This window comes from Balaenoptera borealis (assembly GCF_965194805.1).
Source record: "Balaenoptera borealis genome assembly, chromosome: 2".
Taxonomy (NCBI): Eukaryota; Metazoa; Chordata; class Mammalia; order Artiodactyla; family Balaenopteridae; genus Balaenoptera; species Balaenoptera borealis.
In genome coordinates, this window is record NC_138867.1 from 104,004,107 (window position 1) to 104,019,332 (window position 15,226).

The following is a 15,226-nucleotide window of genomic DNA, read 5'->3' on the forward strand; positions in this document are numbered from 1 at the left end:
ATGTAGGGGGAATGTTGAATTTTGTTCATGAAGGCAATGAAATCCTAGCATATCCTCTTGATTTTGTCAGGGTTTGTTTTTTGATTTGCTTGTATGGGTATGTTTTGGTTTTGCTCTTAATCCTAAATCATGGTCCTACTCTAGACTGTGGTCATTATTACTAATGTATGATCTTTGGTGGTCTCCTATGAATGCCTGAAGTGGTCAAGAAGATCATTCTCTTCTGGCATGGCCAGAATTTAAACATGTTCTAACTTTGCAGAATCTCAGACTACTTTGCTTGGGTTCCACTTCTTGTTCCATGGTCCAGAGAAGGATCCAAAACAGAAAAGCAAGGTAACAAGGGGCTCACCTCACATATTTTTCCTTTGTCCATAGTCACAATTTTGTGTTGCCTGTTGTTGAGCACCTAAAAACAGTGACCTCATGAATTTTGTCTGGTTCTAGAGTTGTTCACAGTGTGCGAGCATGGCTAATACCTTTCATTCTGTCTTAACTAGATGAAGTCCAACACCTTCTTTTATTTATGTTAGCTTTACTGTGTTTTAATATGTGTAATGAAGACATCTCTATCTCTTCTCCCAAAACATTATCATTGCTTTAATTGTTTGTAGATATTCTCTCATAAGTATTACTCTAGGTAACTTTGCCAAGTTTGGAAACATTCTATTGGGATTTAGATTGGGATTGCATTAAATTTTGGCTTAATTTAGGGAGAATTCACATTTTTTCAATATACTTTTTCTTAAATAGCAAGAGTTTATATCCTTACATTAAATCAAGTTTCCTTTAATATTCCTCAATCACTTTTAATAATTGTGCAAACATAGCTTCTACACACTTAAGTTTATTATAAGAAAAATATATTGTTTTTGTTGCTATTGTGGATATTCTTTATTCTGTTTTATATTCTAAATCTCCATCATTTATATGAAATAAGTAGTTTTTTTAAAATTTTAACTTTAACCAATCTTTGAATTCTCATTCTTTTCTAGTTTTCTAGCAGATCATTCTGTGTTTTCTACATATGCCATCTAGGTACAAACAATATTTTTTACTCTACCTTATATATATCTTATTTATATTGTCTAATTATAGAAGATAGTACTTCCATAATATTGTAATCTAAAAGCATTCTTATTATCACCAAAAATTTAATGGTATTTCAAAATTTAGCATCATGTCCCAGAAATAAACCCACTCACCTATGGTCAATTAACCTATGACAAAGGAGGCAAGAATATACAATGGAGAAAAGACAGTCTCTTCAACAAGTGGTGCTGGAAAAACTGGACAGCTACATGTAAAAGAATGAGATTAGAATATTTCCTCATACCATATACAAAAAGTCAAAATGGATTAAAGACCTAAATAAGACCTAAAACCACAAAACTTCTAGAAGAGTACATAAAGAGACCACTCTTTGATATAAATTGTAGCAATAGTTTTCTGGATCTTTCTCCTAAGGCAAAAGAAATAAAAGCAAAAATAAACAAATGGTACCTAATTAAACTTAAAAGCTTTTGCACAGCAAAGGAAACCACTGATGAAATGAACTGAATGGGAGAAAATATTTGCAAATGATATAAGGTAATGGGTTAATATCCAAAATATATAAAGAGTCATATAACTCAATATCAAAAAACCTACAAACAGTCTTTTCAAAAAATGGACACAAGACATGAATAGACATTTTTCCAGAGAAGACATTCAGATGGCCAACAGGTACATGAAAAGATGCTCAACATCACTAAGCATCAGAGAAACGCAAATCAAAACCACAATGAGATATCACCTCACACCTCTCAGAATGGCTATCATCATAAAGTTCACTAATAACAAGTGTTGGTGAGGGTGTGGAGGAATGGGAACCCTTGTACATTGTTTGTGGGAATGTAAATTGGTGCATACCGTGGAAAACAGTATGGAGAGTTCTCAGAAAGCTAAAAATAGGATTACCATATGATCCAGCAGTTCCACTCCTTGGGTATATATCTGAAGAAAACAAAAACACTAATTCAAAAACATACATGCACCCCAATGTTCCTAGTAGCATTATTTACAATAGGCAAGATATAGAAGCAACCCAAGTGTCCATCAACAGATGAAGGGATATAGAAGATATAGAAGATATGGTATATGGTGTGTGTGTGTGTATATATATACACACACACACACACACACACACACACGCAATGGAATATTATTCAGCCATTAAGAAGAACAAAATCCTGCCATTTGCAACAGTGCGGATGGACCTAGGGAGTATTATGCTTTGTGAAATAAGTCAGACACAGAAAGACAAAGTTAGCACTTTTATGTAAGTTATCACTTATATGTGGAATCTAAAAAACAAAACAAAAACTGACTCACAGATAAAGAAAACAAACTAGTGGTTACCAGTGGTGAGAGGGGAGGGGGAGGGACAAGATACAGGTATGGGATTAAGAGATACAAACTACTATGTATAAAATAGATAAGTAACAGGGATGTATTACAAAGCACAGGGAAATATAGTTGTTATTTTGTAATAACTTTAAATGGAGTATCATCTGTAAAAATATTGAATCACTGTGCTGTACACCTGAAACTAAAAAAATATTATAGATCAACTATACTCCAGTAAATAAAACAACTTGAATTTAAGAAAAAAAATGTAAGCATCATGATGTCTTAAATTAGGACCCCAATTATACCCTTTTTATTAATTTTTAAAATTAAATTTTGACAAATATTTAATATCTAATACCTCTTCGGCCTCCATAAATATTGCCCTATAGTTCTGCTTCATTGGATTATTAATTTGGTGATTAATATGATTAGACATTTCAAATATTTAATCTCCTTGCATTTTCAGTGAACCTCACTAGATTATGCTGGCTTATAAAAAGTATTTTGCTGGCCCTATTTGCTAAGTATTTTTTCCTAAGTAAATTTTTGACCAACAATATACAAGTAAGTTTAATTTGTTTTATTTTTGTTTGCTAACATTTTCAGATCTGTGTTATGCTGATTTATTGTCTGAAAAAGTTAAAATGGAATGGACAGTTTTTCTGTTTTTGATATATTGACAGAAATCAACTCCAAAGTCATTTGCGCCTGATATTTATTGTTGATCGTGGTGATAGTAAGGAGTGGGGTAAATAACTCTTAGACAACTCACAATTTCTTCCTTGTTAATACTTTTGGCTTTCTAACCCTTTGTAAATCAGTTTCATAAAATATAGTTTCCTAAAAATCATCCATTTCATCCAAGTTTTGAATACATTAGCATATGATTGTGCAATATATTATCTTGTGCTATGTTTAATAACTTTTTTTTAAAAAGAAATGATGCTCATTGTAGGAAAAGAAGCAGCAAATACAGAGTATACAGAGTCATGTAGATACAACTTCTTAATTTCATGACCCAGGAGTAACCTCTGTTACTATTTTAGGCATATTTCCTTCCAACATTTGTTCTTTAAAACCTGTACTATTTACCTCCATAGTTTGTGCCACCTCTAGGAAAGGGGTGATGACTTGGTTGGACAGAGAACATTAGATTTCCTCCCTTGTGGGGTTTTGAGAGCTGGAGGTGGATGTGAGAGTGTGCTGATCTAGCCCACACTGGGACGAACACAGGAAAAGGGAGACCATGCTCTGTACAAAGACTAGAGAAATGGATGGACAGTGGGAAGTTTGACATCTAATGCAGTGAGCTTAGAAATAAGTTCAGAATAAAGGCTCTGTAGTACAGTGTAGGAAAAAATATGGCAAATGAATTTGAATGGCAGAACCACTGTGTTACACAGAGGGAGAGGCACTTTTGAATGATTTATGAATTCTGATAAAGAGGTGGTAAGTGTTCAGAGTTGATTCACATGGAAAAGTCAGATTCTTTGGCTTCCTCTAATGGTTTTTAGGGTTTCATACATTTAGATGCTCTTCCAAGCAATGAGAGAAGCTGTTCTTAGTCAGGTATTCCAAGTAAATACATTTAAGTGAACTTGGAGATTGAGGCAGATTTGGGACATTGAGTCAGTTGTCTATTTTTAGCTCTGTGATTTATAGTGTCTTTGTATCTCTAAGTGTAGAGTCAAGTGCCTTCATGTAATGCCATTTGCTGGTTTAATGACTTCAGTTGGATTTCTACTTCCTGAGTTGATATATTTTCTTTCTTTAACATACTGAGAGATAGTGAGATGGAATACTGAGGGCAGACAAGCAAATGCGTGTTCCTTACCAATAAGTAACTATACTAGCCAAAGCTAAGAGAAAATAGGATTGGAAAAAATGTTTTTCAGAGTATGTGAAAAAGGAGAAGTAAGTAGAGAGTTAGCTGTACTGAAATGAATGAAGCACAGGCTTTTGGAGGAAAGAGAACTTCACAAGTAGAAAACTTAGGTTGGTGTTTCTATTCTGATATGAACTAGCTGTGTGCTCTTACAATCCCTTAATTTCTGAGCCCTGATTCTTCCTCAGTAATTGAAGATAATAGTCAATCATTTGCCAGAGAACTTGAGTTTCAACTTAGATAAAGAATATGAACTAGATTTATATACTGTAACTATTATTTATTGAGTGAGTACCTTCTGTATTCAGGCCACACCTCTGCTAGCAGTTGGTGCTAGAACAATAAATGAGACAGAAATCCCTGTGCTTAAGGGGAAGTATAAGAGTCCCTTGGGGGAGCTTATGGTTCACAAGTTACTAATACTTCAGGACAGGGAAAGACAGTCTTCCATTTCAGCAAGTATCAAAACAATATATGTTCTTTAGAAGAAAAGGAAGTATAGAAAAGTATAAAGGAGAAAGGGGGAAAAAAAACTAAGAATCTACCACTGAAATTAGTATTTTTATCATGAGGTAATCATCATTCCATGAATCTCTGTGAATACACAAAATTGAAAGTTGGATAGATAGATACAGGCAAAAAGATAATAGATCCCACTAATTATGTGAAAATACAATCTTATATATTTAAAAATGAAATTATTCAATTAATTTTATTTGATTCTAAATGAAAAATGCAAAACTAAAATGATAGCAAACAAATTGATGAAACTCCAAACATTTTTTTTTTCCATTGCAAATGACAAAGAATTCTCCAAGATCTTGCTAGGGTTAAGGTACAAGATTATGTACATTCAGAAATTCAAGTCATTTTTTTCAAACTTTATGTTTCAAATTTAGTAATAGATTTTTTAGTTATGAAGGTTGAGAAAGTAAGCACCTTCTCAACTTTGTTATGCCTTTTCTCCCCCTGTTCCCAAATTTTGCTTTATTTTATAGTTATACTGCTAATGCTCTTGTCTACAATCATAATTTCCACAATTGTTTAGTCATAGTTCTATATTGAATGCTCATTGAATTCTATATTGATGCTCATCTACATAGGGTGCTATATTGATGCTCGTTATCAGTCCTTTAATAATTTCCAATTTCTTTGTTTTGATTGATCTCTTGGCTGAATGGATACCACAGAAAGTCCAGTTGAAGGCATCAGAGAGCTACTTAGGAATCACAGAGCTCCTAGGCAGCCAAGACGTGCAGGGCCAAGAGCCTGGAGAGAATGAGGGGCAGGAAAGGGAGACCTACACTCAGCAGTTTTTCTAATGAGGTATTTGCTAAGTTTTTAAGCTGCAAAGGTGCAAGGCTAAGATGAATGGAATTTTTGGCATTCTCAGTGTGCCAAGGGAAAAAAGAAACTGGAGATTATGACCTGACAGGAGGAGGGACCCTAGTAAACACTCCAGATCATCTGTTGAGATCCCCGTAGAGCCAAATGCTAGAAATGAAGGCAGACCAGAGGCCAAAACCTTGTGAAGACTGTGATGCAGCCTGGGGTAGGTCAGTCCATGATTATATTAAAATAAAATTCTCCATTTCACCTGCTCACTAGAGGTTAGGGTGAGCTCAGTCTGGAGGAAGATAGTATTTTCCAGAGCTTCTATTATTTTTCATTTTAATTTCATGTATCTTTCATATATAATGTTACTCTCTTAAAAAAAAAACTGCCACATGCACCAAAAAACAAGACCTAGAAAACAAATGATAAAAATAGACTCAGAGAAGTCCCAGCACATTATCAAGCACAGACATTATCATAACTGTGATTAATATGTTCAGAAAAATATATGGCAAGATGGAGAATTTCACCGGAGAAGAGAATCTATTTAAAAAATCAAATGGAAAAACTTGAACACTAGAAATGTCTCAAAGGAATAATCTATAATCTCCATTAGAGTTTGAGATCTGAATCAATTCTTCCCTGTCTTTAATGGAAATCCCCTTTGTTCCCTTTTAACCTATTTTCTATTTATTTTTTCAGAGTGGTCATTCCTGTCATTCTCTATGAAAAAGAGTATAAATATCCTTCAGTATGTTTCAAGACAGTCACAGTTCAGTACCAAGCATATTAGACTTGTGATACTTCATTCTGTTATGGAAGAAAATTTAAAATCTCACATTGTATGACTGAACATATGGTAGAGAGATATTTTCTTGAAGAATCATTTTTAACTTTCCGGAAGCACATGCTAACATTTGGAAGTCTTTGCTTCTCAAAAGCCATTTTTCAATTGTGCAATTATATATTTCATTTTTTAAAGCCTAATTTTTAATATAAACATTACTAAGGTGACATAGTAGATAATTTAGAAATCTTGCAAAGAAGTAGTAATTACAAATTCTAAATTTATTCATAATCGTATATACTTTCTTCTGGTGCCTGATAGATTTCTGTGTAAAGCCTAGAAAAAAAAAATAATAGCAGGGGTAACACTGTAGCATCTGACTGTTGATAATGTTGATATCTATAGTCATCATCCAAAAGTATCTTTGACTAATTATTTGTAATTCATTCATCCAGCCAACATCTGCTGAGTATCTGTTATTAGACTGTCTTTGCTTTTGAGAAATTTGAAACCTAGTGGTAGAGGCAGACATTTTTAATTTTAATAAGTACCACAAAGGTGGTAAGTGTGAGTTTGAGCAGGAATGCTTCATCTTACTGAGGCTGAGTGTGGATGCGGGGAAGGAATTTTCAGAGAAGTCTTCACAGTAGAGGGAGTGTTGAAGGTGTCTAGGTTAATAGGAGTCCAGCAAGCAGAAAAGGGGAAAGAGCATGTGCAAAGAACAGAGTGAGGTTCTTTGTACTTGGTGGGGTTCTGTTTGTTTGTTTTAGTGTTTGTAAAGAATACTAGACACAGTCACTCTTGCCTTCCAGGAAATGATAATTTAATGGCCCCACAGAGTCTCCAGAAAAACACCCCCCCTTAGCTTGGCCAGCGCTTGTTTTATAAAGACGGAGCTCAGGTTTCCATCTATGGACCAGCTGTGTTCTGTTCTTTCCAGCTCCTCCTTCCATCATCTGGTCCCAGGATCTGTGCAAAGATCTCATTATTCCCAGAAGCCGCTTCCTCATAAAGCTCAATTCAGGGGTGAAGAAGTCTGGAGGGCAGACTCTTTCCTCCCAACCCCAAGGCTTCCAGCGCTGAATCAGGCATTCCTAGTACAAGTTAGGAAGACACAGTGAAAAACTGCCAGAGGAAAAAAGAGTGGGTAGAACAAACATGTGAATGGACATCTTACAAGCTCAGTGTACATCAAAACACCTGAAAGGCCTATTAAAACACAGATTTCTAGGCCTCAGAGTTTCCTGTATGGTAGGTGTGGAGTGAGACCAGGGATGAGTTCCCAGATGCTGCTCATTGCTGCTGGTCCAGTAAGCACACTCTGAGAACTGCTGCCTTACAGAAGGTCAACTTTCCTTGTCTGTGGCGGGGGGGGGGGGGCGGGGGAGGGAAAGAAGGACTGAATTAAACAACAATAACACAACAGTACTTTGATATTTCACCTAGGCTAATGTTCACAGATTTGGTAATTCTTCAAAATTATGTGATATCATTATAGTTTACTTTGGAAAAGTAAGGTGTTAGAGAATGGTAAGGCTTGAGCAGTCTTGACAGATGAGATATAGAATGGCTCCAAATTTAGAAGCTTGAAAATTACGAACCTGAAAATAAGAGGGAAGGATAATACAGATTACCTTATGAAGGAAAAAAACCCAAATAGTCTTTAAAACTTAACATTTTCCTGTTTAGTTTTCCTCGTTGGATCAGTCTGTTCTTAATAAACAGAAATTTAGAAACAGAAACTCTAATAATGTGAGCAGTAGCTATCATCATTTTTGGATGTCTAACCTCCCTAAGTTCATATTAAACAAAAAATTGTGCATTTCTGTATTGGATAGGGCTGTGGTTCTCAGCTCTGTCTGAACACTAGAAATACCTGAGAGAATCTGGGTTTAATGAATCTGGTCCAGGTGTTGACATTCTGTTTAAAACTCAGCAGGTACTTCTAATTTGTGTCAGAGGTTGAGGGTCACTGGTGTACTTATTGAGCTGGGGGTAACCTATATTTCATGGGTTGAGATTTTACTAATTACTTTCCTGCTAAAGCCCACATCAACTAATACCTGTATGAGGGTTTTTTATTTTACGTATGCCTTAATGAACCCAAATTCCCCAACTTTGGTAAATAACACTTTGAAATAACGCTATGTTCCATTCATTGCCAGTTGGTAGGAAATTATATTTTTTCTTTCTACTGAGTTTCATTATACATGCAGATTAGGAATAAATTTTTAAAACTGTAAGTCATGGCAATGGAGAAACCAGGCAGAGTATGTTCCAGCAACATGACAAAAGTGATGGAAGTTTTCAGAAACTTGCTGGCAGCAATTTCACTGCCAAAGAGCCACAGATCATGTTAACGCCTTGTTGGTTGTCATCCTGTTAGTTAAATTGAAGGGAGTTTTTGATTAAGGGCACAGTCCAACCTAGATCAAAGTGGAAATGACTATTGACACTTGGGTTCTTTTTAAGAAAGGAGAGTTTGATTAGTCACTCATAAACTTGACTGACCACATAGAAGCATATAAATTACTTGGTGAAACAGCTTCTCATTTAGAATCAGAGGGATTACAGGAGAAACCTTACCAATTAATGGTTTGTGCTAGTTGCTAAATTCAGGATTTATTTTCCTCAGGTCCCCAGATTTAATAAACACAAGTAAAGGATGTCCAATTAAATATGAGCTTCATATAAACAACATGTAATTTTAATATAATTAAATCTTAAATATTGCATGGGGCATACATATTCTAAAAATTACTCTTTTTATTTGAAGTTCACATTTACCTGGGCATCTTGTATTTTACCTAGCAAGTGTAAATCTTACTCTGTCTTCCAAAGGGGTTTTGGCAGGATTGTGTAACAAAAAAGGTCTGTCTTGAGACTACTGTCTTAGAAAAATTAGATCTGACCCTCACTTCCCTCTTCTTCCCCTTGTAAATTATCATAACAGCAAAGTACACTCCTCTGTTTTATTATTGTGAAGCTAGGAAAGCAAAGTGTAGGAAAGATACACCCAATACACCCAATGAACAGAGGTAAGTAAAACTCTCTTCCGTTTTTTCCATTGTTTGTCCTTCATGTTTATCAAGATCTCCCCAAACTTGACCTTCCCCTTGTCTCTGAGTTTATCACCCTTTATGATTTCATTGTCTCCTTTCTTTCTCAGCCTGGATTCCATGATTCTTCTTTGATACCTCATTCTTAACAACAGTCTCAAATTGTTCTTTCTTGTGGTCCATCTACTCATAGACCCTCACTGCAGGAGGGAACGAGTTATAATATCAGAATGACCTGGGGAACTTTTTCTAGCTAGACATCCCTGCTCTCCTGATAGAAAAGCCTCCCTGATAGAAAAGCCTGGTCTAGTGCCAATGGGTGGGAGAAAACCAGGCTATTCCTCTCAAGTCTTCATAGGGTGAAAAACCTGATGGTCTATGTCTAGTTTGCCTTTTTGGAAGGTGTTTCCAAGAAAAGGCACAAGCAGCCCTCCCAGCAAATATGTAGTTCTTTAGTTGTTCCTCTTTAGCTCTATTCTATTAAAAGGAATCAAAAGGTAGTGTAGACCTGAAATGAATATACTCTTATATGTCGATGATATCCCAATTTAAAAAGGGGGAGTTAATTTTTTCTTCTGTTATCTCAGTGGCCACACTTGCCTGCATTCAGAGCACTTGCCACGAATCACGTGATGCTTCCAGTCACCATGGCGCGGCTGAGTGCATTCCATAGCTAGGGGTTGCCGGTGCCCGGGCACGTGATCACTGCAGACCAAGAAGTGATAGGAAACAGCTTTAGTGCCTGCTATCCAGTTCAAAATCATGGTCACAAAATAAAAGTTGGAGACTCTCCAACTTCGCACCCGCACTCTAGAACAAACCCAAATTATTATGGGTTTAGATTTGGACACATATTTACAATGAAAAAATATATTGCAAATTGCTTATTTTTAATATTAGGATTTCTTTATTTACCCTTTTAACAGTGGGAATTTTTTGTAAATACTGAAACGGTAAAACGTTGTTTAAGAAAAGTTTACCTTTAAAATCATGTATTTTCTTGGATACTTTATTTACTTGTGTGTATTGTGTGTAACTGTTCCTGTCTTCATGATGTGTGAAAACTCATTTACTCTCAGTTGAGCTAAAGCAGTTTGAAGCTCAAGAGAATGACATTTGGCTGTGCTTGTCAGACAAGCTAGTTGACTATGTAAAAACACTTAGTTTGAATGCAGAGTTTTCTCCGGGGAGGAGCAAAAGCAATGATTGAAATCACTGTCATGTTTCAGTCATGGAGTTGGTCATTTGGAGGCAGATAAACTTATCAGGGATTTCTGAGCGGCAGTTAGCAAAGGCCCGGCTGACTCGTCCTTGGAAATGGGAAAGGTGAGAGGAGTGGTTCAGCAAGTGCCCCTAGCACCTGGGACTTTCCCTCTTTGGAAAGTGGGCTTCCGTCTTGTGGTGGAGTTGACACCACACCAAAAACACCTCATTACTGTGGTGTGATTGAGGTCATGCCCTCGAGTCACTTCATTCCAGTCTCCAGTTTTCACTGAAAAGTAGAACACCCTCAGTGAGTCTTCGTGAGGAGGAAAAACCCGGCTTCAGCTTTCCTTCCCACAGAGCCCGTGACTGCCAGGCCTGAGCGCCAAGGTAATTGTCTGTCTGTCTGAGGCAGCTTGCAGCTGCCTGGGTGGTGATAAATGCTGACACCTCGAGGTCAGAACTTCCCCTCGAGGTGTGTTGCAGAATCCCTGACAGAAAGAAACAGCAGCTCAGTACAAGAGGGAGGGGTCCTTGCAGGTGGGTCTGGCTGAGGGGCCTCCGGGCATTTCTCAGCCTGTACAGGAGGTTGAGTGGTAAGCTTGCTGGAAAAGACGTGGAGACAGTTACGTGAAATCTGGGCTTTGCGGCTCCCAGAGCAGCTTTGCAGCGCTGTAGGAAGGAAAGAAAGTGCTGTGCTAGCTGAGGGGTCCTTGTGCCCAACAGGATACAAATGAGCGCTCCTAAATGGCCCAAGAGTATTTGTCATTGGTGCTAGGGGTTGTGAGGATGGCAAAGGACACACGGGGCTGCTGGGACCACAAACAAAGGCTAAGCTAGAGAGTTGCATGTGTGTGTGTATCTGTGTTTCAAAAATGAGGGATAAATTAGGTGTTTGGGATTAACAGATACACACTATATATAAAATAGACAAACAACAAGGACCTACTGTATAGCACAGGGAATTATAGTCAATATCCTGTAATAACCAGTAATGGAACAGAATCTGAAAAAGAATAGATATTTATTATATATTAAATATATAACTGAATCACTTTGCTGAACACCTGAAACTAACACAACATGGTAAATCAACTATACCTCAAGGAAAGATAAATTTAAAAAATGAATCTTTGAAAACCAATCTTAATCTTAAAAAAAATTCTAATGTGGGAAGGCATTTGAGTCTAATTTGCTTTAGTTGTTTGAGGTTGGTAAGGTCAGTAATAATACAGGGAAAGTTAATGGAAGGAAGTGTCACTTAAATACCTATTAATTAGGGAGTGGTTCCAAAATCTGAAATCTAGTGATTTTTGGGAGGTATGAGTATAAATAGGGACTACAAGATTCTTTATCTCCTGGGAGAGAGTTCTCTCTTTATTTCTCATGTATATATATTGATACGTGTATGTGTCTATACACACACACACATGATAAATGTATATATTTACCGTTATCCATAGAAACAACATTGGAAACTAAGGGATTGAGAAGGAATTCGTGTTGCTGATGTAAAATAAGTCTTGTAAGAAAATGATTTGATGAGAGCCAAGTGTGTCAGTTTGCCATAAGAAGCCAAGAGGTCAAACTGTGTAATTTATGGTTAAGCACAGCATTCTTTAATATGTATTATATGGTCTTCTGTCTCTCAGTGAAGTTTTACAATGTACAATCACAAATTTGTGTCCTAAAATATATAGACGAGTGTATATATGCACACACAGACACACACACAAAAGGCAATGTTTACGGGGTAGAGTCGTGACTTATGTTGGGATCATGTTCTGAGGTCAACAAGTAAAACAGAAATCATGAATTATAAACTTAGCCCTGGAAAGCTTTGAAGTTGCTCATAAAAACAGTAGGTACAATTTTGTTTTTACAGTAACACTTGTACATGCTGAAGTGTAAGTGTGCATAGAATAAGCTGACTGAAGAAAGGAAAAATATGAAATTTTCATGCTGATATTTGGGTATTCAAACTATTCCACTTGGCATAGACAGCAGGCAGCAAAAACAGCTTTCAAGTCCCTCCTGGGATGAGGGGGTACATGATTTTAAGGGATTTCTGCTTTCTGGCCTTTTATCTTAATAGTAGTCTTCTGTACTCCTAATAAATACGTTTTCCTGTAATGATGAGGATTAGAAAAGATACAGGGATCTCAAATCATGGGGGTTGAGTTCCAGAGTCTGTGCAGAAGGTAGAGTATATGATGCAATTCCACTTTATTTTGAGAAAATAAACTTCAAGTTGAGTTGATTTCATGTTATAAGTCGTTTTCATTACATTGTGTCTACCTGCACTTATTCTTTTTGGCTTGGTAAGTGGAAAGGAGATGGGTTTCATCTCCTTAAGTCAATACCAGTTAATTGGTTTACTGTATCTGGTAAATTATATTTACCATAAAACTGATTTTTATAGAAAGTGATATCAGTCTCTTTTACAATTCAGTTTGCTTACGTGGTATGTGTTGGGATGTTTGTGTGCGTGTGTGCATGTGTGTGGTGAGAGTCTGAGTGTATCAAGACATCTTGTACAAACCTCTGTCAGTGCTTGAGTGTGAGGGAGATACAGACATGTCTGGAATTTCTTATACCCTGTGGGAGTGGGTCCAGCAGAAGCCTCATAATAGGAAGACAAAGGAACTTTGTGTGAAAATTCAACCTGCAGGAGGAAGGCGTGTGGCATGGGGCACTTGGCCCAGTAAGAAAGGCTTAGTTGTGGTAGTAGTGGGGACAGATCTGAGGACAGCATGGCATTTTTCACTCAGGTTTGTCTCAGCCCAACCCTTCATGGACTTTTTTCTGACTTCCAGGAAGTGGACTGTTTTACTAGAAACTCTGTAAGAGATGTGGCTCAAACAGCACTGCCTTGGTAGCCCTTTAAGAGGGGCAACTCAAAAGACAGAATGGGGCAGAAGCTGTGACCATTTGTGCCATGACGCCCGACACAACAGGCGAAGTACCAGCAGGATCAGAATTGTTAATGAGCACATGTCTCTATCTGGGGACTTCCAGAAATTGGTGAGTGTACAAAGCAGAGAAATTTGAATTATTACTGTTAATGTGATCATATCTGTACCCACAGACAAGTTGAGGCTGAGAGAAGATTTCTTTTTACCTCTATTATTAAACATCCCGCTGGTAATTGTTTATTTACATAACCACTCCCCTACTAAGGCCCTGCAGGCCAGGCCTATATTTTATTCATCTTTGTTTTTCTAGAGTCTAGCCTTTGCCCCTGGTACATAGTAGGGGCTCACCAAGTGGTGGTGCTATTTTGTTTTAAGATGAAGGAGTGATTTCTTTGTTTGTATTTGTTGATTATGAAAATAACTATCTGAGATATAAAATTATTGGGTGAGGAGGAAGAGGAAGAGGAGAAGGATGGGTTCTGACTTTGTTTCCACCTTTGTAGCATCTTCCTTTACAGGCTCTTGCCCTGGGCACGAATAAAGTAGCAGATGGAGATTCCTGCCTGAGAGGAGAATGCCAAATTAGAAATTGGGGAGGAACCTCAAAATATCCCATTAGATCAGAGCAGTCGTGTTTTCATACAGAGGTTGGATAAAGGAGAAAAGAGTATTTCAGCTAGAGGCTTTGAAGGGCTGACAATGAGTGCAGCACAATATAAAGCTCAGTTTATTGTGTCTGAATGAATGCATTGGCATTTCTAGACTGTAACCTATACATCTGTTTTACGGGGGGAAGGGATGAGTGAGGGAGAGAGAGAGAGAGAGAGGAGAGAGGAGAGAGGAGGGATTAGGGATTAGGGTTGTAAAAATAGAACCAGTGTGAGGGGCTGAAGAAAGGGATGTTAGCAATGACCTGGCTCAGCCACTTAGGCAGCTCTGCCACATTCCTCAGAACAAACAGCTATTAAAATCCAAGTGCACAAAGCCTGTAGCAGGCTTGGTAATGACAAGCTCTGTCAGCACACTGTAATTAACACGGGGTGGTATAATTTATAAGGAATGCACTGTACAGTTTAACGCCAACACAGAGGGGGGAATATCTTTTGTTAGCCTTCAGAATCAAAAGTAGCCTCATCCCTTGATGCCAGTGTCTTTCTTTCCAAATGGGCTTTAATTTATTTATTTTTTTTAATTCACAAAAGCCTTTGTCACACCAAGTTAGTTTTGCGCAAGGCACAAGTGAGCCTTGGAGGTGACCCTTCACCTCCCCTCCCCCTCCCATATTAATCAAGAAGGACAGTCTCAGCAGACTGTCTTTACTGTACATAATTAAGCAGTTCTGAATGCTCAGTGAAACTCAAATGGGATGGCACGGAGCCTGGTAATATGACAGTTAATGGGATGAGACTAGCACTTATTCTGCCTCTATAATAAGCAAAGGCTTTTTGCTTTCCAACTGAGGATGGGAAGAGAAGGAAGCAGTCACAAAAGATAATAACAGTGACAACGTGGGGCTGTTAGGCTCCTCTCTGTACCTTTTATGATTGTCGCCAAAAAGGAAAGTGCACCCGAACTGGAAGGGATTACCTCTTAATTATCCTTGCTCGGTGGCTGCAATAAGCAAAGGCTTTTACTTCTGTATAGCTGTGGA

General features: G+C 37.4%; 2 protein-coding genes across 2 annotated transcripts in view; one reads left to right on the forward strand and one right to left on the reverse strand.

Moving 5' to 3' along the window:
* The window catches only part of CSNK1G3 (casein kinase 1 gamma 3), a 578,377-nt gene that overhangs the window by 289,938 nt on the left and 273,213 nt on the right, over positions 1-15,226 (forward strand). The window lies entirely within an intron of this gene.
* LOC309623664 (uncharacterized protein) overlaps positions 7,814-15,226 on the reverse strand; it is a 769,197-nt gene continuing 761,784 nt past the window's right edge. Inside the window, exon 4 of the mRNA XM_082380757.1 lies at positions 7,814-10,162. Coding sequence (XP_082236883.1) covers positions 10,036-10,162 — 127 coding nt within the window. The 3' untranslated portion in view covers positions 7,814-10,035. The remainder of the gene's footprint in view (positions 10,163-15,226) is intronic.